General features: G+C 53.8%; 1 protein-coding gene across 50 annotated transcripts; it reads right to left on the bottom strand.

Annotated features, from left to right (window-relative positions):
- Positions 1 to 1150: 1150 nt before the first annotated feature.
- On the bottom strand, positions 1151 to 19996 carry SPEF1 (sperm flagellar 1). Of its 50 annotated transcripts, none has more exons than XM_030564658.1 (15): positions 19785 to 19996; positions 17409 to 17520; positions 16783 to 16939; positions 13581 to 13629; positions 12294 to 12360; positions 9311 to 9422; positions 5215 to 7207; positions 4676 to 5165; positions 4479 to 4626; positions 4234 to 4429; positions 4074 to 4184; positions 3744 to 4024; positions 3460 to 3583; positions 2958 to 3310; positions 1151 to 2908 (listed from the first exon to the last, which is right to left on the bottom strand). In XM_030564658.1, exons 1-7 carry the CDS (start codon positions 19894 to 19896, stop codon positions 7100 to 7102), a joined length of 717 nt encoding a protein of 238 aa, XP_030420518.1. In that variant the 5' UTR covers positions 19897 to 19996; the 3' UTR covers positions 1151 to 2908; positions 2958 to 3310; positions 3460 to 3583; positions 3744 to 4024; positions 4074 to 4184; positions 4234 to 4429; positions 4479 to 4626; positions 4676 to 5165; positions 5215 to 7099. The 50 variants fall into 50 exon arrangements, with proteins under 50 accessions (XP_030420518.1, XP_030420520.1, XP_030420521.1 ...); XM_030564660.1 differs by having other exon boundaries at positions 1151 to 2895; XM_030564661.1 differs by having other exon boundaries at positions 1151 to 2859.
- Between the last annotated feature and the right edge of the window lie 2058 nt (positions 19997 to 22054).

Genomic DNA, 22054 nt, shown 5'->3' with positions numbered 1-22054 from the left:
AGTCCAGTCCCCTGCCCTCATGGCAGGACCAAATACTGTCTAGACCATCCCTGATAGACATTTATCTAACCTACTCTTAAATATCTCCAGAGATGGAGATTCCACAACTTCCCTAGACAATCTATTCCAGTGTTTAACTACCCTGACAGTTAGGAACTTTTTCCTAATGTCCAACCTAAATCTCCCTTGCTGCAGTTTAAGCCCATTGCTTCTTGTTCTATCATTGGAGGCTAAGGTGAACAAGTTTTCTCCCTCCTCCTGATGACACCCTCTTAGATACCTGAGAACTGCTATCATGTCCCCTCTCAGTCTTCTCTTTTCCAAACTAAACAAACCCAATTCCTTCAGCCTTCCTTCATAGGTCATGTTCTCAAGACCTTTAATCATTCTCTTTGCTCTTCTCTGGACCCTCTCCAATTTCTCCACATCTTTCTTGAAATGCAGTGCCCAGAACTGGACACAATACTCCAGTTGAGGCCTAACCAGCGCAGAGTAAAGCAGAAGAATGACTTCTCGTGTCTTGTTTACAACACACCTGTTAATGCATCCCAGAATCACATTTGCTTTTTTTGCAACAGTATCACACTGTTGACTCATATTAAGCTTGTGGTCCACTATGACCCCTAGATCTCTTTCTGCCATACTCCTTCCTAGACAGTCTCTTCCCACTTTGTATGTGTGAAACTGATTGTTCCTTCCTAAGTGGAGCACTCTGCATTTATCTTTATTGAACTTCATTCGGTTTACCTCAGACCATTTCTCCAATTTGTCCAGATCATTTTGAATTTTGACCCTGTCCTCCAAAGCAGTTGCAATCCCTCCCAGTTTGGTATCGTCTGCAAACTTAATAAGCGTACTTTCTATGCCAACATTTAAATGGTTGATGAAAACAGACCCCTGCGGAACCCCACTTGTTATACCTTTCCAGCAGGATGGGGGAAGCCAGATGTTTCCAAAGCTTATTGCTCACCCCACCCAAGAAATCCTGACTAACAAGCAGAGCATTGCTGACTTCACATGGGGACTCAGCTGCTGAGACATTTGCAAGCATCAGGTTTTACTCTCAAATGTCTGCATCGATTCTCACTCTCTCACACACATACACACCCATCAGGAGGAAAGGAAATAAACACTTTTATACTGAAAATGATACAGGAAACCCTTATACAATTAACCCCATGGGTTATGCTGACAGCAGAGTCCACACCAAACAGCAACACAATCATCTAAACAGAGATTGGTAAATAAAACAATTAAAAAATCATCAACAATTGAGAAAGTGCCAGCCCCCGTCTGGAAAATTAGCACAAGGGTGCTGATCAGCTAAGAAGGTGTAGCCACCATAGAGCGCCATGTTTTACAAGCCAGGGCAACCTAACCCCTCGGCTCCAGCATCTGGTCTGCTACGCTCCATTGAAATAGCAATGGAACATCATGAGATGATACAGTATGTATATGGTTGCTACTGAGGTCCATATTGTACATAATGAGGTCCATATGATAGATAAGTGGGTGGGTTCCCTTGGCAGATGATGAAGTACATACCCAGATGGGTTTTGCACCCAAGCACCTGATACCTGGATATTGGTGGAGGTGACCAGCAGGCCTAGCAGCAAAGTGGATAATTTGTGGCCTATATTTTCTCTCCCATGCTTTGCTTGGCATTCTGCTCTTTCAGCCTGCATGATGCAGAGGTATCGACTGCTATGGCAGGGTGCACAAGATGGAGCAGAGATTAAAGATCAGAGGAGATTTTACTCCAGCTCCTGTTGCCATCCACGCTCCTGGGCTTGCAGTGCTGTCAGGAACAGTGATGCAAGGAGAGGGTGCAGGAGGAGCAGATGGACTCCGGAGAGGCAAAGATCCTGATCAAGAATTCCTAGTTACAAAGGCAAAGGGACCTGCACCCCTCGCCACACAGGAATATACGGGAAAGCAGCAAAGTTACTTCCCTTGCTCAGTTTAGTGTCAGCTTGACAGCCCTGGGGGCTGAAGACCCTAGCAGGTCTTCAGGGTACGGCAGGGCAAACTTCCCTGCACTATCCAAGCCAGAACGGATGTCTGGGGAAGTCAGTCTTCTTGGCTCAATCAGTCCGTGGTCTCTCTGAGGCTGCCAACGAGGAGCCCAGTTAATGCTGGTTGCCCTGGCCCTGATGGACCCCCTCCATTCAGAACTGGAGTGGGATCCTGAAGGTCCATTGATGTCAGTGGGAAGAGTCCCAATGACACCAGTGGGTGCCAGATCAGGGCCTGCTGGCACTGGGCGCTCATCAGATGGGAGCCACTTTCAGGCCCTACCAGTGAGCACAATAGTTCCTAACCTGAGCGTTCCCATCAGCTGCTGCTTAATGGCATCCTTACGCTGCTCCTGCTGCATCGGCCCCAAGCCGCCTCGGAGAAACATGGGGCCAGACTCTGCTCTCCCTGACCCTGCTGCAAACCAGGACTAACTGCCCAGAGACCACTGGGGCATGTGTGGGAATTTGGCAAGTCTCCGGGACCGAAGGAAGCTGAAGGCAAGTGTGTTGTGCCAAGCGATAGTGCAGCTAGGTCACTGACTGTAGAGAAGATAGCAGAGCAAGGCCTGAACCCAGCCTCTGATCCACACACCTCAGAATTTCAGGAGGCGTCAGTCTGAACCCACATGCAGGCTCCCTTTGGGCCAAAGTGCAGCTCTTTAGCCAAACACCCTCCAGCTCTGACGTGTTCAGAATGCAGGGCCAGCTTCAGCAGCTCAGTCCCATCCCTGGCTAGAAAAGCGTTTATGGGCCAGATTCCCCACTGATGCAAGTCAGCATCGCTTCACTGACTTCAGTACAGCTACTCCTGTTTACACCAACCAGGACCTGGCCCATTGACCTCGGTACAGCTACTCCCGTTTACCCCAGTCGGGACCTGGCCCATTGACCTCAGAACACCTACTCCCATTTACATCCGCTGGGACCTGGCCCATTGACCTCAGTACAGCTACTCCCGTTTACACCAGGCAGGACCTGGCCCACTGACCTCAGTACAACTACTCCTGTTTACACCAGCCGGGGCCTGGCCCATTGACCTCAGTACAGCTACTCCCGTTTACACCAGGCAGGACCTGGCCCACTGACCTCAGTACAACTACTCCCGTTTACACCAGCCGGGGCCTGGCCCACTGACCTCAGTACAGCTACTCCCGTTTACACGAAGCAGGACCTGGCCCATTGACCTCAGTACAGCTACTCCCGTTTACACCAGGCAGGGCCTGGCCCATTGACCTCAGTACAGCTACTCCCGTTTACACGAAGCAGGACCTGGCCCATTGACCTCAGTACAGCTACTCCCGTTTACACCATCCGGGGGCCTGGCCCATTGACCTCAGAACACCTACTCCCATTTACATCCGCTGGGACCTGGCCCATTGACCTCAGTACAGCTATTCCCGTTTACACCAGCCGGGGGCCTGGCCCATTGACCTCAGTATACCTACTCCCATTTACACCAGCTGGGACCTGGCCCATTGACCTCAGAACACCTACTCCCATTTACATCAGCTGGGACCTGGCCCATTGACCTCAGTACACCTACTCCCATTTACACCAGCTGGGACCTGGCCCATTGACCTCAGAACACCTACTCCCATTTACATCAGCTGGGACCTGGCCCATTGACCTCAGTACACCCACTCCCATTTACACCAGCTGGGACCTGGCCCATTGACCTCAGTACAGCTACTCCCGTTTACACCAGCCGGGGCCTGGCCCACTGACCTCAGTACAACTACTCCCGTTTACACCAAGCAGGACCTGGCCCATTGACCTCAGTACACCTACTCCCATTTACACCAGCTGGGACCTGGCCCATTGACCTCAGGACACCTACTCCCATTTACATCAGCTGGGACCTGGCCCATTGACCTCAGTACAGCTACTCCCATTTACATCAGCTGGGACCTGGCCCATTGACCTCAGTACAACTACTCCCGTTTACACCAAGCAGGACCTGGCCCATTGACCTCAGTACAGCTACTCCCGTTTACACCAGCCGGGGCCTGGCCCACTGACCTCAGTACAGCTACTCCCGTTTACACGAAGCAGGACCTGGCCCATTGACCTCAGTACAGCTACTCCCGTTTACACCAGCCGGGGCCTGGCCCATTGACCTCAGTACAGCTACTCCCGTTTACACCAGGCAGGACCTGGCCCATTGACCTCAGTACAGCTACTCCCGTCTACACCAGCGGGGGCCTGGCCAATTGACCTCAGTACAGCTACTCCCATTTACACGAAGCAGGACCTGGCCCATTGACCTCAGTACAGCTACTCCCGTTTACACCAGGCAGGACCTGGCCCATTGACCTCAGTACAGCTACTCCCGTTTACACCAAGCAGGACCTGGCCCATTGACCTCAGTACAGCTACTCCCGTTTACACCAGGCAGGGCCTGGCCCATTGACCTCAGTACAGCTACTCCCTTTTACACCAGCGGGGGCCTGGCCCATTGACCTCAGTACAGCTACTCCCGTTTACACCAGGCAGGACCTGGCCCATTGACCTCAGTACAGCTACTCCCGTTTACACCATCCAGGGGCCTGGCCCATTGACCTCAGTACAGCTACTCCCGTTTACACCAGGCAGGACCTGGCCCATTGACCTCAGTACAGCTACTCCCGTCTACACCAGCGGGGGCCTGGCCAATTGACCTCAGTACAGCTACTCCCATTTACACGAAGCAGGACCTGGCCCATTGACCTCAGTACAGCTACTCCCGTTTACACCAGGCAGGACCTGGCCCATTGACCTCAGTACAGCTACTCCCGTTTACACGAAGCAGGACCTGGCCCATTGACCTCAGTACAGCTACTCCCGTTTACACCAGCCGGGGCCTGGCCCATTGACCTCAGTACAGCTACTCCCGTTTACACCAGGCAGGACCTGGCCCATTGACCTCAGTACAGCTACTCCCGTCTACACCAGCGGGGGCCTGGCCCATTGACCTCAGTACAGCTACTCCCGTTTACACGAAGCAGGACCTGGCCCATTGACCTCAGTACAGCTACTCCCGTTTACACCAGGCAGGACCTGGCCCATTGACCTCAGTACAGCTACTCCCGTTTACACCAAGCAGGACCTGGCCCATTGACCTCAGTACAGCTACTCCCGTTTACACCAGGCAGGGCCTGGCCCATTGACCTCAGTACAGCTACTCCCTTTTACACCAGCGGGGGCCTGGCCCATTGACCTCAGTACAGCTACTCCCGTTTACACCAGGCAGGACCTGGCCCATTGACCTCAGTACAGCTACTCCCGTTTACACCATCCAGGGGCCTGGCCCATTGACCTCAGTACAGCTACTCCCGTTTACACCAGGCAGGGCCTGGCCCATTGACCTCAGTACAGCTACTCCCGTTTACACCAGCGGGGGCCTGGCCCATTGACCTCAGTACAGCTACTCCCGTTTACACCAAGCAGGACCTGGCCCATTGACCTCAGTACAGCTACTCCCGTTTACACCAAGCAGGACCTGGCCCATTGACCTCAGTACAGCTACTCCCGTTTACACCAGCCGGGGCCTGGCCCATTGACCTCAGTACAGCTACTCCCGTTTACACCAAGCAGGACCTGGCCCATTGACCTCAGTACAGCTACTCCCGTTTACACCAGGCAGGACCTGGCCCATTGACCTCAGTACAGCTACTCCCGTTTACACCAGCCGGGACCTCAGTACAGCTACTCCCGTTTACAGCAGGTGAGGGGCTGGCCCTGAGTTTGTAGCTTTCGGGTCTGAGAGCAGCCGCCAGCATCTCCCTAGCAGGGGGCTTCTCTGGGGCTGCGACTGTGACGGGTCAGCCCTGCTGTGGGTCAGAGTTGCTATTATCAGCCCTTGGACCATGGCAGAGATGGCTCCTTTCTAGTCAGCCAGCCTTTGAACCCCACCCCCGGCTGCAGAACCCCAAACTGTTAGGAGCAGAGAGCCAGGAGTTGAGGGTCTTTTCATGCTTGTATCCAAATGGAGCCAAGAGTAAACTGATCAATGGGTGGAGGTGACTGATCTCCACAAGGCCTGATCCCAGAGGGCCTTACTCAGGGTGTGTCTACACAGCACCAGCTGGAATGGGCTAGCTTACCCGAGCTGGCTAACGTGGGTAAACAGTGAAGACAGAACAGGGGGCGGGGCGTCAGCATGGATAGTGCGCCTGGCCTGGAGCCTGGCCATGCATTCTGCTCAGTAGCCTGTGCTGCGTTGGCTTCATGGCTACGTTACCTGCGCTAGCTGGATTCACCCTGGCTCAGGTAGGCTGCCCTGTGCCCAGCTTTTGCTGCGTAGACAGATCCTCAGCCTGCAGTGGGAGTTGTCCCTGAGTGAGGGCTCCAGGATTGCACCTATAGAAAAGCATCCTTGGGAATGATCCATTCCTCCCCCAGGCATCTCCAATCAGCTGTCACCCAAGAGCCACCAGCTGGAACAAAAGGGGGGGGTTGGGGCTCTTTAAAACAATTAACAAGCAAAGGGGTGGCCTGGTATAAAGCGTGGAAAGCAGAGTCATCAATATTCTGAATGAAAGTCGCTGGATTTGGTTATAGATAGAAAACCTGGCACTCAAAATACTGCCTCAGCCTGATCACCTTCAGGCACATTTGTGAGTGCACATTTGCACTAGCATTTCTTGCAAATGTATAAGTGCATGCACAACTGCAGGTCCAGGTCCACAATTGCAATGAATGCAAAGCCGATTGACTGCAGATGCATAAACGTGACTAACAAATGCATGCACAATCACCAGTGCACTTACACAATTACAGCACCCTCATGCACAATTGCAGGTGAACTTCTAGATGTGCATTTGGCACCTGTGCTTGTGCATGTGCATTTTTCACTCTTCAACTCTAGGCCTTATTTTTTCCTCAGTTTTGCCCTTGGATTGTAGGTAACAGGGAGCCATCGGTCATTATTCAAATCCAGACTCTACCAGTCCTGCTTGGGATGGCTCAGTCTCTCCAAGCCCAGGAGGAGTCACTAGCAGTGGGAGAGGCACAGGAACAGCGGCTCTTACAGATGTGCCTGGGAGAGGTTCTGAGGGTGTGAGAGTCACAGGGAAGGGTGCGGAGGCAAACCGAGCCCCGCCTTATTTCTCATTCTGCTCCACTTGCTGTAGGCGCCTTGTGAGGTCATCAATCCGAACGTTCTTCAGGTGGAGCAGGTGTTCCAGCCGCCGCACCTTCATCTGCAGGATCTGAGCAAAGGGAAGCACATGCTGGCTGGGGTGATCGGCCTTTTTTTAAAGGGAAGGGCCTGAACCAAGCCCCTGGGCCTTGCAGGCTGGAGCCAGTTCTGAATTCTGCAGCTTGTGCCTGTCTCTGCCCATTTTCACACGTGTCCTCTTTCTCCTGTCTAGTTCTTATCGAGGACTTTTCATTAGTAAACCTCAAAGCACTTTGCAAAAGAGGCCAGTATCATGATCAGGGCAGAGATTAGCTCAAGGTCACCCAGCAGGCCAGTGGCCAAACCAGGACTAGAACCCAGGGCTCCTGAGTCCTGCACTCTACCCACTAGGCTACGCTGTTTGTCATGAAAAAGAACGCAACATTTTTTGTACATCTTGTGCTTTTTAAGCCAATGGCAAGCTCTTGAGGCCCAACAGGATCTTTGGGGCTGGCAGTAACGACTGTGTCCTTTGGGGCTGGCACTGGCAGTAATGACCGTGGCCTTCTTTTGACCCCTGTCAAACATGCAACCAGACCTTCATTACCACGAGTCCCCAGTAAGTGACATAAGATTAGTAGGATCACCCAGCTCTCGGGTATCGGATATTGTTGTAACAACACTCATTCTCATCACCTTCAAAGACCGCCATAAAATGCACCTTCTTCTGCAGAGCTTTGCAAGAATGACCCAGGCAGGACTTCACGCTGTCTTCACCCCCTTGGGACCGTGCCATCACCTGGGGGCTTATGCTTGTCTGAGCTGTTTTGTCTGGGTCTGAACCTGACTGCAGGCTTCTGGGAGCTGTGGCTGCATCTCATATGTGAGTAGAGAGCCAGGCTGACCAGCAGGCCATGTGGATGTGCAGGGAGCCCTGCACATGAGCCATGGTGGGCTATGGCTTGCTGAAATCTTGGCCTTGTCTACACTAGGCTTATTGTCCTACCATTTCCCACCGTTGAAAGCCCCGGCAGAGCACTCCACGGGGCCCTACCCGCCCCAGCATTTTAACCACAGTGGGTCCGTCTCCACTGCAATCCACTAGCTTTGCTCTAGCTCGCTCACATACCAACAGCAGCCAAGCCCCAGAAGCACAGGTGTCAAGTGGCTGGCCTGCCCCAGAGCCCACACTGCCGTAAGAACGGCCAGACTGGGTCAGACCAAAGGTCCATCTAGCCCAGTGTCCTGTCTGCCAACAGTGGCCAGTGCCAGGTGCCCAGAGGAAATGGACAGAACAGGGAATCATCAAGTGATCCAGCCCCTGGCATCCATTACCAGCTCCTGTCCTGGTTTCACTGCTGGTGGTACCCGAACTACATGGGCTGCAGTCAGACATCTGAGTGAAGCGTGGACATACCCTGGGTGAGGATTCATGGTTCTTGAACCCAGACCTGTGGGACCCCGGGCAGGCGGCATCATCAGGCAACCTAGGGTGCATGGACCATGGCTCTGCCTACATCCTGGAAGACCAGTGACCACAGGAAGTGCTGCCCATGGCAGAAATGTCTGGCATCTCCTCCCGTGAGCTCTCATTTGCCCAGACCTACTATTTATGCATGGAGGGAGTAGCAGGAAGTTGTCTGTGTAACAAGAAGGTCTGACTTGCAGCTGAGATAGACCTGGCCTTGCTCCTGGTTCCTGTCTCCTTGCCCTGACCTCTGGTTCATGGTTATTGATTCTGGCTTGACCCTTGGCTCCAGACTCCGGCTACCAACTCTGGGTCGACCCCTCAAGCCTGACCGCTTATGGCTCCAGCCGCTGAGCCTGGCCACCCACACCCCAGTTTCTGGCATCCTGTGTCATCTACACTGCGTGAAGCTGATTGAGATGCTGGTGGCTGGTCTACACTAACGGCCCCACCATTGCGACTCGTGGAGGAGTTGAGTTGGAGGCAGCAAAGGTGGGCCAATTCAGGAAAGCCAGGCTTGTGCAGTCACCTCCCTGCTTGCTGAGGACTCCCGTCCCATGTGCGTCATGGGAGAAGTGGGTCTGAAGGAAGGGCGTGGACGAGGAGTGGGTATTCCCTGCCTAGAGGGTGGGGTGGGATGAGCCGTGGAGGTAGCTGTGGGCAAAGCCTGGCATACTTTCAGATGATGCCCTGCCGTTCCACAGAGGGCACATGAATTGTCCTCACCTGGACCGTCTCTTGACAAGCCAGCAGAGCCTGCTCCCTCTCCGCTAACTGAATGCGAAAGCTGGCGTCTCCCGGCGGTTCCTGGGCATAGCCTTGCTGGCCCTTGTTCATCCTGGGGAAAGGAGTAAAAGCCAGAGTGTAGCGGGGTGACAACTCACCGGCGCGGTGCCTCCTGCTGGTCGGCCAGGGGATTAGCTCTTTCCAGTCCGGAGCGCTCTCTGCTGGCCCTGTGTCCCTCCCAGACCCCAGGGCCCTCTCTCTCGGGGTTGTGCCCCCAGCAGTAACCCACAATCTGGGTCTCCCAGTGGTGAGCTGGAGCTGGTTCCCACCGGTTCACGGGAACTGGCTGTTAAATTTAGCAGCCCTTTTAGAAGCGGTTGTCCCACGAGGGACAACTGGTTCGAAAAGGGCTTTTTAATTTAACAAAAGCTCCAGCAGCTCCCTGCCCTTCCCCTGGCCCCAGCTCACCTCACTCTGCCTCTGCCTCCTCCCCTGAACGCTCCCCCAGTTTCTTCTCCCCATCCCTGGCTTCCCGTGAATCAGCTGTTCGTGTGGAAAGCCTGGGAGGGCTGAGAAGGAAGCAGCGGCTTCCTGCAGGTGAACTGGGGCATGGGGGCGGGGGCGCGAGGAGAGCTCCAGACACCGCACAGCTCTGGCCTGGCCCCCAACCCCAACCGCGGCGAGCCGGGCGGCGCGGCTCGGACCCCAGCCCCAGCTGAGCAGCTCCAGCCTGCAGCCTGCAGCCTTGGCTCGGCCCCCACCTCCAGGCAGCACGGTAAGGGGGCAGGGAGCTGGTGTTGGATAGAGGGCAGGGGAGTTGGGGGGATGGATTAGTGTCAGGGCAGTCAGAGAGCAGGGAACAGGGAGATTGAATGGGGGCAAGGGTCCCGGGGGCGCAGTCAGGAAGGAGCAGGGGTCGGATGGGGTGTTGGAGGGCAGTCAAAGGTAGGTATTCCAGGGGCAGTCAGGGGACAAAGAGAAGGGGTGATTGGATGGAGCAGGGCTCCTGGGGGTCTATCAGGAATGAGAGGAGGGGTTGGATGGGGCGGCAGGGGACAGGGAAGGGGAGGTTGATGGGGCAGGGGTCTCGGGGGGGCTGTCAAGGAACGTGGGGGGTTGGATGGGGCAGGAGTCCCAGGAGGGGGGGGGGCATGACCCCCTCGTGGAGTGAGGGGGAGGGAACCGGTTGTTAATATTTTGGCAGCTCATCACTGGGCTCTCCCCATCCAGGGGAACCCCCAACCCTCTATCCCCACCTTGCCTCAGTGGCTACTGCCAGTCACTATCCAGCCCCCGTCCCTGGGGCAGATGGCAGCCTGTGAACCACTCATCACTGGTGGGGGGGGATTGGACCAGCCGCCTCTGGGCTGCCCCTCTGCAGCCCCAGTACCCCTTCTGGGCCCTTAACTCAGCCTGCAGCTTGGGGCTTTGCTAGGCCAGAGCTCCTCAGCTCTTCCCCAGCCCTGCTCCACCCTAGGTACCCTCCTCAGCTTCCCAGGCAGGCAGCCAGGCCCTTCGCTCTCTAGCAGCTAGAGAGGGTGTTTTCTGGCCTCTAGCCTGCAGCCCTCTTATAAGGGCCAGCTGGGCCCTGATTGAGCTGGCCACAGCTGTGGCTGCTTCTCCAATCAGCCCAGCTTTTCCCAGTCACAGCCCTCTCCCGGGCTGCTTTAACCCCTTCAGGGCCGGAGCGGGGTGACCACCCTCCTACACAGAGATATAAACCTAGGAGGAGAAGAGATTTGCCCACCCTGAGCTCCCTCGGGTGGGGGAGGATCCCCTATGGCAGGGGTGGGAGCCCCAACATGGGGCCATGTAGAACGAGGCTGGACGCAGCGCTGGTGACGGGACTGCCCTCCATCAGCCGCCCACTGCACTAGATGGGCAGCGGGCTCTAAAGGGAAGCAGTGGATGTGCCATTGTCTGGGCATTTCAAACCGACTGGAAGAAACAAAGGGCCCCATCTTGCCTTCCGCTGGTCACGCTCAGCCTTGGCATCAGAGCGCCCATCTCCCACTGGCCCGAATGCACAGGGGCTGAGTGAAATGAGGAGCCTGATTCTCCCCTCCCGTGTGCTGATGTAAATCAGGAGGAACTCCAAAGCCATCAACAGGGTTATACCAGGTGAGGGGAGATTCAGGCTTTGCCTCTCTCACTTACGTAAGCCACCCTGGGCTAAACCCTGGCCCTCTGGGAGACATAGGGGAGGCCAAGGCAGACATCAAATTCCCTCTGCCTTCATCGGGATGTCACAGTGTAACCATCTCAGCGAGTGGCAGGATGGTCCTTGGATGTTTTGCTTTAGGAACGGTCCCTGCTGCTCACTGGGATCTGGGCTGGCAGCAGAGAGGGCTACACACAGTGGCGTGAAGAGGTGGCAGCACCAGGCCTCTGCCAAGGGGGGCTAGCCCAAGCAGGTGTCTGATTCCCCTGTGCCCTTTGCTGTGAGGACACAGAGCAGCTCAGCTTAGACAAGCCCCTGGGGCAGCAAGAGGCAGAAGGGGTGCAGGGGCGCTGAGCAGTGCTGGGGGGGGTCCCGGCACACGCTAAGGGCCCGATCCTCAGCCGGGGTAATTCAGCCTCACTTTGTGGATGATAGTGGAACTTCACTGACTTACCACCGCTGAGGGTCTGGGCCCGTGTGCAAATATGTGATAAACGTATCATGGCGATTTCCTCTCTTTGCTCAGGTGGGCCTTTCACTTCCATAAACCTCGGGGGCAAAGCTGCCCCAGCCAGGAGGGGTTTGCATTTCACTTGCCTTTGGGGAGTGTTGGATCGACAGCCCTGCAGAGCGGGGGCCTCCATTTTCCCACAGCAGTACAGCCCAGGGGGCAGAAGGACCAGCCCCCCTCCCCGTGGAGAATTCCTTGGAGGGCTCCCAGCCAAGTAACCAGGAAGGGTCTGTAGTTCTAAAGGGTCAGGCCAGGCTCGTATCAAGAAACACTGTGGTCTGTTTGTGGGGCGATCCCGGGGCAGACTTTACCTTTCCGCTCGTGGGGACTGCTGCACGTAGACCCCTGCGGCACTGGTCTTTGGCTTCGACGAATAGCCTGAGTAACACAAACCACGTCACGTTACAGCCGCACACCAAGCGGCAAGGGCCCAACTCTGCCCTCTGTTACCCCGGAGCCTCAGCAAGGGCAGAACTGAGCCTTAGCTGGCGGGGGGGCATCTGGCCTCTGGGAGCATGTTCAGGTTAGATCTACTGACCCCACCGCAAGTCCCAGTGACTCGCCAGGGAGGAGCAGAGAGAAGGTGACGCACACAGATGCTGGGGTAGTTTCCTTGTGTGCCAATCTCATGTCGGGCTCTAGCAGCTCACAGGTATGGCTGGGGGTCGTAAGGCTTCAGAGGGGCAGCTTTGAGTTCCAGTGGGGCTAACAGGAAGGGTCTCGCGCTCGAGCCCACTTGGGGAGATGGCACCTTGCTGGCACCGTCCATCTGAAAAGCTCATGTACACCCAGTGCTGTCGGTCAGCATTGCCGTTATCCCTGCCTCACCAAGCATGTGGAGCAGGGAAGTGACTTGCCACAGCAAGTCTGTGGCAAAGCTGGTACTAAATCCCAGAGCTCCTGGTTTACAGCTTTGGTCTTTAACCCAAGACCGTCCTTCCCTCTCCTGGTCCCCTTAGAAAACGCTCTGAGGACTTCCAGACTCTGCGGATTCCTAGAGGCCAAGCAGCTGGTGAAGAAGCCAATTGACCCATGAAATGTCTGCAGGTATTTATAGAGCTGCAGCATCGTAATATCTGGACTCTTCAGCAGCCGTAATTAATTGAGCTGGTCTTGTGGTTCGGGCACTGGGCTGGGACTCAGGAGATCCAGCTCAATTCTTGGCTCTGTGACAGGCCCTGGGTAAGTCACTCAGGCCCAGATCCTCCAAGGTATTTAGGCTCCTGACATCCATCAATTCCAGTAGACGTTAGGAGTCCCTCTGTGTGCATCAGCTTACAGGAGATAATCTTCCCATTCTCCCACTCCTCAGCTGTTGTGTTTGTGCACTGTGAACTGAGTCGACACTACGTCTGTACAGCACCCAGCACAATGGGGCCTCAAACACCATCAGGCCCTCTAGGTGCTACTGTAATGCAAATCATGTATCTTGCTGACACCCCTGCAATGCAGGACAGTGCATCCTCATTGTACAGGTGGGAAACTGAGGCACAGGGAGACTGAGTGACTTGCCCAGGATCACCAAGCCGTGTGGCAGGGCTGGAAGCCAGCTCCCCCAGAACACACATACTGCTCAGAGAGACTCCTGTCACCCCTACCTGTTTCCATATGGCCGTTCTCATGGAGTGCATAGTGTGTGCCCAGCTCCTGCACAGAGAATCAGAGAGAACACACGGTTCAAGTGAAAATGCCTTGCAAGCCACTGTCAGCTTCCTCCCGAGAGAGGCCTGGCAAGACTTCCAGAGGCGGCGAGATGGCAATGACCAGGATGTTGCAGAAATGAGTGGGCCTGAGTGAAGGCAGAATCCAAGGTGGCACCCAGGAAATGACATGGGCGAAGCAGCTCTGATCCCATCCAGTAGAGGGCAGTGGCGCCCCCCACCCCCACCCCCAGCCAGGTCTTTGTACAATATCCAATACAGGTGGGACTGGAACACTTTGGGGGGCGTTAGGCTGAAAGCCTTGCACTGCCCCATCAGTGGAAAAACAAACAAGTCCTTTACGAAAGACATTGAGGATGGGGGTCCCTATAACCAGAGCCGCGTGGGGTTTCACAGGTCAGATGGGGCCATTATGACTATTGAGTCTGACCCAGGGGAACCCAGTGATTCCTGCATCATGCCCAGCCCTTCTGCTGCAGCGATAGCCCAACACGGGGAAAGACATCCAGCGGGATTTAAGGCCCCCGCCCCGAGTGATGGGGAACCCAGCATGTCACTAGGGTAGGCTGCGCCAACAGTTAGTAAGCCTCGACTTTTACAAACTGTACACCTTACGTCTAGAGTCCTGTGGCACCTTATAGACTAACAGACGTTTTGGAGCATGAGCTTTCGCGGGTGAATACTCACTTCGTCGAATACCCACGAAAGCTCATGCTCCAATACATCTGTTAGTCTATAACGTGCCACAGGATTCTTTGCTGCTTTTACAGATCCAGACTAACACGGCTACCCCTCTGATACTTCACACCTTATGTCTAGCTTCAGCTGTCAACCACGAGGGCTTGTTCTGCTATATGAGAGAACCTCTGCGATCAGAGACTGCTTCCCCAGGAAGGGCTTTGCAGGGTTTTGTACAGTTAACTAGAGCTATTGGTCAGAGAAATCTGGTCATCAATTGAAATCCGCCCCCCCACACACCTTTTTTAAGTCTAATAAAAATATGTCTGGTCTAGTCTCAGTCTGGTTGCTAGGACCCCGGTGTCCACATTTCCAAACCACCATCCCCACAGGCACAAATCAGCCACCTCACTGCCGGTCTCAGCAGAGAGGAGATGGACTGAATGGGCCCCGGAGACAACACTGTCCTCAGCCTGGGGGTGGGTCCCTCCAGCACAACTTGCCCCCCTAACGCCTGAAGTGTAGCCAGCAGCGCTCACTCGCTGGGGCTGTCAAACTGGCACTGGAGAGGGGACAAACGGCAGTTGCTGTGATGATAAGACACTAAGTCTATGTGCCTGATAACAGAGTGTGGCTGTGCGGTGAGGGAGGAAGCGGGCAGCCGCAGAGATGCTGTAGTCCAGACAAGCGGTGAGAGAGTTGTCACCTCTGGAACACCAGTGAGTGGCTGCCAAGGCAGGGCAATCACACAATGCCTGGTGTATTAGCCCTGCACATGGAACACATCTCACAGCTCTGGCTATGTGTTACATGCAGGAGGGGGTGACGCTCAGCCATATTCTGCTCCACCCCAGTCTCTACACCCCAGGAGGGACCGGGCCAAGTTACACCAGAGCAACTCCACTGGCTTCAGCAGAGTTGCTCTGGGTTTCCATGGGCGTGACGGAGAAGAGAGTCTGGCCCACTCTGTATACCGGTGTCTGCCCTACGGCCATGAGTAAGACCCATCTCTCTCTAGTGCCCCTTCATTCACCCTTCATTAGCCTTTGCCACTCAGTTTCCTTCTCCCCGTGTATCTATCTCAACAGCAGAGGTAGCAGCTAAATTGTCAGCTCCATTGCATAACACCGATGCCCTCTGCTGACTCTCGGAGGGATAACGGGCATATTGACAAGACCTGCCTCTCACCCTAACCCCAGTCTGGTAGGGTCGGCTGGGGCGCTCTATGCCTAGCCCTGAACTCTCCGCCCTGGCAGCTGGGCTTTCTCTCTAGCGGTCCGAGTCCGATTACCACACTGCCTGGAGTGCAGCTTGCGTTCAACTTTTGATCGATGGTTATTTCTATTTGATTTCTATCACTCGCTTGCCACAGCACATTTCTGGTGGCAGCCATAACTGTTTTATTTGCTGCCATGCCCTGTGAGCTGCTCAGAATAATAACAATTGTGCACTTATTCAATGCCTTCTAGCTGAGGATCTCAAAGCCCTGTACATACATGTGATGGGGTGTATAAACCACACACAGCTAGACAAAGAGTTAATGGGAGCTGGTGGGTCCAATTAGCTCTCCCATTTCCACCTGGGGGAGAGAGGGTTTGGCATAATTCATAATCATAGAATATCAGGGTTGGAAGGGACCTCAGGAGGTATCTAGTCCAACCCCCTGCTCAAAGCAGGACCAATCCCCAACTAAATCATCCCAGTCAGGGCTTTGTCAAGCCTGACCTTAAAAACCTCTAAGACCCAGCTGATTCCCCTAGGGAAGGAGCTCAGAGTAGGGGAAGAAAAGCACCAGAAAGGGGGAGACATGGGAGTGAGAGACCCAGGAGCAAAGGAGTCCCTGCTGCCTGGGAAAGGAGCCATGGGGAAGCTATAGCAGTGGAGCCATGTGTTGGGCCCTGCAATAGGGAGGTTGCCCTGTACATCAGCATATGTGACTGGGCTGGCGGGCTGAGTGACTAGGACCAGACCATCCCAGGGCCTGAATGGCCATCGGATGGAGAAGGGGAAGGTCTTGCAATGCCAGGAACAGCCACAGGGGGACGTGCTGGCTGGTGAGTCACTATTCTGCAATAAATAAATGAATTAACCCCCACCCACACACTGGGAGGGTCTAGCAGGCCCATTTTGAAAATGGGGAAACTGAGGCACACAGCGATGACGTGACTCACCCACGGGCACACAGCACATCTGTGAGAGTCAGGAACAGATTTCATGCCTCACAGTCCCTACACTTCCTGCACTTAACCATGCTCCCTCTGAATGCAGTTTAATGGCTCTGGGTTTGTAAATTACACCTACTTGTCACAGCCGTAGGCCGAGCTCCCAAGTGCTTCCCCGGCATTTGCTCCCAAGGGAGTTTGCCCGAGCAAGGACCTCAGCACATGGCCCATATATACAACAGGATCCTACACAACATTTGACCATCTGAGCCGCCCGCCGTCCCTCAAGCACCGCTGACCTGATATGTGCCAGATGCCACCTTGTTCTGCTTCTGCTTCTCCGCGATTTTCTGCCGCAGCGGGAGCAGCATCAGCTCCACCACGCCGGGCGTACACTGTACGATCTTCCGGATCATCTCTTCCGGGATGGAGAAATTCAGCTTGTTCAGCACCTTCCTGCAAGGGCACAAGCCGCCCCACGGTGGGGGAATGGTCAAACCACAGTATGGGCATCTGCTCTGCAGAACTGGCTGGAGTTCCTATAATAATCTCGTGTGGAAGAATCGCTCCTGGACTAAGGGGGCCTGATCCTCCACTGGGGTATGTGGGTGTAGCTCCCTCAAAGGCAATGTAGTGACACTGATTTACCCCAGCGGAGGATCATGCTCAGCATGCAGAGGAAAGCTGCACAGGACTTTGGGGGAGGTCAGAGAGGTATGAAGTCCAAGCCACTGTTTGGCGTTGGCAGAGGGTGTGAGAGCAGAGAAGCTGCATGGTATTGGCAGGTGGGTGTGAGGTCGGAAGGATGCAGAGGAGTGAGAAAATAACAAGGAAACTGAATCACTGTTTTCCCTACACATCCCCAGCTCCATGGCCTGACTGCTCCAGCACCGTGCTACCTGAGGGGCACTGAGCGCATGTTTACCTGTTGAGATGGCCCCAGTTGGAGAGTTTCTGTTGCGTTGAATTAGCTGGGACATAACTGTGCATTTCCACCATTTTGGGAAAGTAAAATTTCACCACTTCGGCTGCTAGAACTGCATAGGAAAGAAGAAGAGGAATCAGTGACAACACCGTGCTCGGAGAGGTCAGACTGAGCATCATGCCATGATCTGCATCATGAAAACAATGAGATGCCTTTAGATACATATCTGGATGCTCTGGAAAGATACAGTATAAACCACAGCCAGGACTAGTTATTGTCTCTCAGAGATTCCAGATCTAAGCTGATCAATTCACAAGTGAAAACGAAGGGTTCCTTACCTCATAGCAACTGGGATTCTACTTCTCCTGGTGGGTCCCACTCTGGAGCAGACCAGCCCCATGCAGGCAGTGCACCCAGTGGTAGATTAGCCACTGGGCCAATGGGGCCTGTGCCCAGGGGCCCCAGCCTATAGAGGGGCGCTGGAAAAAACCTGCTGCCAGATTTTTGCAGGGGCAGAAAGGAGCAAACGGGTTGTGGGCTGCACTGGGGGGGTGGAATGGGGTGGGACTGTGGGTGGAACAGGGGTGAGGCTGTGGGGAGGAAGAGGCAGAATGGGGTGGGGCCATGGGCGGGGCTGCAGGTGGAAGGGGCAAAACGGGAGGACTGCAAGCGGAAGGAGTGGGGAGGGGCCACTCACTTGGTCTGGCCCAGGGACCCAGGAAACCTTAATCCTCCTCTGAGTGCACACGTGGGACTCGTGCACTTCAGAAGTGGGAGCCACTTGGACAAATACACAAAGAAGAATTCATCTCTTCTAACCAGCAACCCTGCAAACTTGCCCTGGGATCAGAGAGGCATCCAGGTTATTTCCCTTTCATGCAGCATCTGCAGCAGTAAACAGCGTTACCAGCCCCACACAGTCAGACCCAGAAAAAATCGTGAGATTGGCTTTAAAAAATCACAAGATTTTAAAAATTAATAAATGTTGGCTGTTTATTTGCCTTGGGGTTTGTTTGATTTTTTTTGCTTTTTTTTTTTTTGAGCCTTTAGAACTTATGTTTTCAAGCTTTTTTCTGTAATCAAGAGAGCTAGAGACCGACTTTCCTATTTTTGAAATGGAAGCTGAAGTTCTCACATAGTCAGTTGACTTCAGCCGCTGGGGCTTTAAGGAAAACATGAAATATCATGAGAGTTGCAATAAGTGTGCAAAAGTTGGCAACACCGCCTGGTTCTGCTGGCCAAAATTTACCTGTAGTAACACCTGTGCAGCCCCTCTCTTTAGGCGGTGTGGGCAGCTGGCATACATTGACATTGCTGTCCCTTATATCAAGGATTTGGCCAGATGGCTCCAGGATTGGGGGACACAGAGGAGACTTAAATCCACCTTTGCAAATAATCCTGAGTTGTGCTGTGCACAGTTTGGACACAGAGACCAGGAATTTGTCCGCAGTCTCTCACTCGCGCACCTCTTTCTTATTAACCCTAGAGCAATGTTATTTTAATTTAGTTTTCCTCTCTGTGAATATTACTTGATTTTTTAAACAAACAAACAGAAACTTGTTTTTTAACCAGAGGGTGAAACTGACATTTACCAACCAGTGCAAACCTTATGCACTTCCCCTGCATGTCCCCCAACCATATCTATCTGCAAATGATAGAGAAGCCCTGTCTGTGGTGTTCAGAGCTGGATCCAAACTCTCTCAAACTTCACTGCATCCCAAGGGTGGATGTGGCCAGTTATAGAAAGAGGGGTCAGCTGTCAAGATCAGAATTATGTCTAGACTCCCCCAGAACACTGGCTATTTGGATTCAGGATCCCAGGTCGGTCCCATTACAGAGAGAGAACTCAAACAGCGGAGTCTGGATCCAGGTCTGGACTCCGCCAGAGCTCAGGGTATTTCAATCCAGGATCCTAGGTTTTTCCCATTGCATTTAGGGCTCAAGCCATCTAGTCTGGATCTGGGTCTGGGCTCTCCCCAAGCTCAGGGTATTTGGATCTGGGATCCCAGGTCTGTCCCATTGCATTTGGAGCACAAGCCATCCAGTGTGGATCTGGGTCTGGGCTCTCTCTGAGCTCAGGGAATTTCGATCCAGGATCCCAGGTCTGTCCCATTGCATTCAGGGCTCAAGCCATCCAGTCTGGATCTGGGTCTGGGCTCTCCCTGAGCTCAGGGTATTTTGATCCAGGATCCCAGGTCTGTCCCATTGCATTCAGAGCACAAGCCATCCAGTCTGGATCTGGGTCTGAACTCTCCCTGAGCTCAGGGTATTTGATCAGGATCCATTCCTGGCTCACTCCTAGGCCTCAAGCTGTGGGGTCTGGATCCCAGCCAATCCGTGGCCAGCTCCAGGAGTTCGGGATCTGGTTCCCCCAACCTCCGTCGCTGAAGTCCCGGCTGATGTTCTTCTTGGGGCGGGACAGGGGGATGGCATCCACCCAGCTGTAGAGCTCCTGCAGGCTCTCCTCGTCCAGCTCCCCATTCGCCATCTGCTCGGCCGCCAGCCGGGCCCAGGCCAGGCCTCTATACCCCCACGCCTGCAGGGCACGGCCAAGCTCGCCCCTGGCTCTGCCCGCCTGCAGGGCTGGAGGCAGGCATATTGTTTTCATAGAACCATGGCAACGGCCAGCTAGAAAGGGACGCTCAAGGGATTCTGGGAGGTGTAGTCCTTTGCATCCTGAAGAGGCTGGGGGGCAACTGTTGCCAGGCAACTAGCTTGCCTAGCAACACAGCAGCGAGCCTGGGGCGCAGCATGCGAGCCGCACTGGAAAGGGGCAGCCGATAACCGGTGCATGGGTCTGGGGGATGAATTAATATTATTAACTGCACCCCGGCAGCACTGCCAATTGCTACTGCCAGCCACCCATGATCAGGATTCTGCTCGGAGCCCCAGCTCCGGTGTGAGCCGAGAATCGCCACGGTCCTTGGACAAAGAGGCTGGGCTGGGGTGCGCGACGGGCCAGGGCCTAGCAGTTCAGGGCCTGGAAACTCCCAGGGACAATGCTGTGATCCACAAAGGGCCACGCTCGCCTTGTCCCTCTGGGCCGGTGGCTATTCCAGTGTGATGAACACACAGCATCGTTGGGGGTGGGGGGACACTGCAGCCTCACAACTCTGGTCCTGGTCCCCCCGCCCCAGTCGCTCTTTCATTAGCGATCCACTGCAGAACAGCTTCACCGGGAGAGAGTGCAAGAGCCACGCATCAGAATAGCTCAGTGGTTGGCGCACTGGCCTGAGAGGCAGGAGACCCCTCTTCAAACCCTTTCTCCCGGCTGGCAGAGAGAGAGGAAATTGAACCTGGGTCTCCTGCATTAGATGAGTGCTCTAACTGCTGGGCTAAAAGGTAGGGTGACCAGATGTCTCATTTTTATAAGGATAGTCGTGATTTTGGGGACTTTTTCTTATATAGGTGCCTACTACCCCCCACCCCCATCCTGTTTTTTCACAGTTGCTATCTGGTCACCCTACTAAAAGATATAAGGTTGGCACCTCCCTCATCTCCTCCTCTGCCCAGATTGGAATGTGACTTGATGCCTCTGAGCACTGACCAGGTCTGCATGTGACTGACCTGGGCACTCGAATGTCTGTCTTTCTCTGATTCCTAGGTCACTCTGGGGCTCCTGTGGGAGATAGGGGGCCCACCCAATGCCTGGTGGGAGGCAGCAGAATTCATGCCCGAAGTTAGAAACAGGTGTGGTGGGAACTCTGAAAACCTAGGCACCGAGTGAATTTAGGCACCCATGGGTTTGACAAGAGTTTTGTGGATCACAGTGGAGCCAAAACTGGGACTTAGGTGCCTCAGGCCAGGGTTTAGGTGCCTATGTACATTTGTGGATCCCACCCTGTTGGTTGTGGACAAACACTTTACAATGTGAGCCCTAAGGTCTCCGAACATACAGTAAATAAAAAGGCCCCGCACGTATTACACTGCTGTACAGCCAAAATGCTTCTGAAATAAATGTAGTCCAACTTTACTAATTCTGGGTCACTGAGAATGAAAACGATGCTTAAAATTGTTGATTGGCTCTAGTTTTCAAGATATGCTATTGGGTCAGTATATACGCTCCTTGACTTGGGAATGGCGGAGCATAAGTGAGTTATAAAGGGAAGGGATCTCAATTTAAACCAGAAATGACTAAAATACATCTTTGACTGGATCTATAAATAAATCTATGACTGGGTTTGGACAGTACTTGCTTTTTAGGCAAAACAATGAATGATGCAATCTGAAGCTGTTATTGCATCATACATGATATGAATTGCATCATGTTATTCCTAGAAGTCATGGATGATGCAATCATACCGAAGCTTACATCACTCTGCTGAACAAATTGCCCTATATCAGCTCTAGAAATCATACAGTGTCATGCTTTCTTATTTGTCAGTGTTTGATTTTGCAAAGGGACACATTTCTGTTTAGCCAAAGTGAGCAGAGATGCCTCGTACTTGTGTGAACAGTGCAGATAACTTCTGCTATGTTTGCGGTGAAGTGACTTTTGCATCCCAAAAGCACAGTATAACCACTATGGTTAAGAAAGCCTATCACCTTTCTTTTGGCTGCAAAATTGGAGATCAGGACAAGAGGTGGGCCCCACACATATGCTGCAACATTTGTGCAACAAATCTTCACCAGTGGTTGAACAGGAA

The sequence above is a fragment of the Gopherus evgoodei genome, chromosome 5 (genome assembly GCF_007399415.2).
Source record: "Gopherus evgoodei ecotype Sinaloan lineage chromosome 5, rGopEvg1_v1.p, whole genome shotgun sequence".
NCBI classification, from domain to species: domain Eukaryota; kingdom Metazoa; phylum Chordata; order Testudines; family Testudinidae; genus Gopherus; species Gopherus evgoodei.
This window is presented reverse-complemented; position numbering and strand designations above follow the sequence as displayed.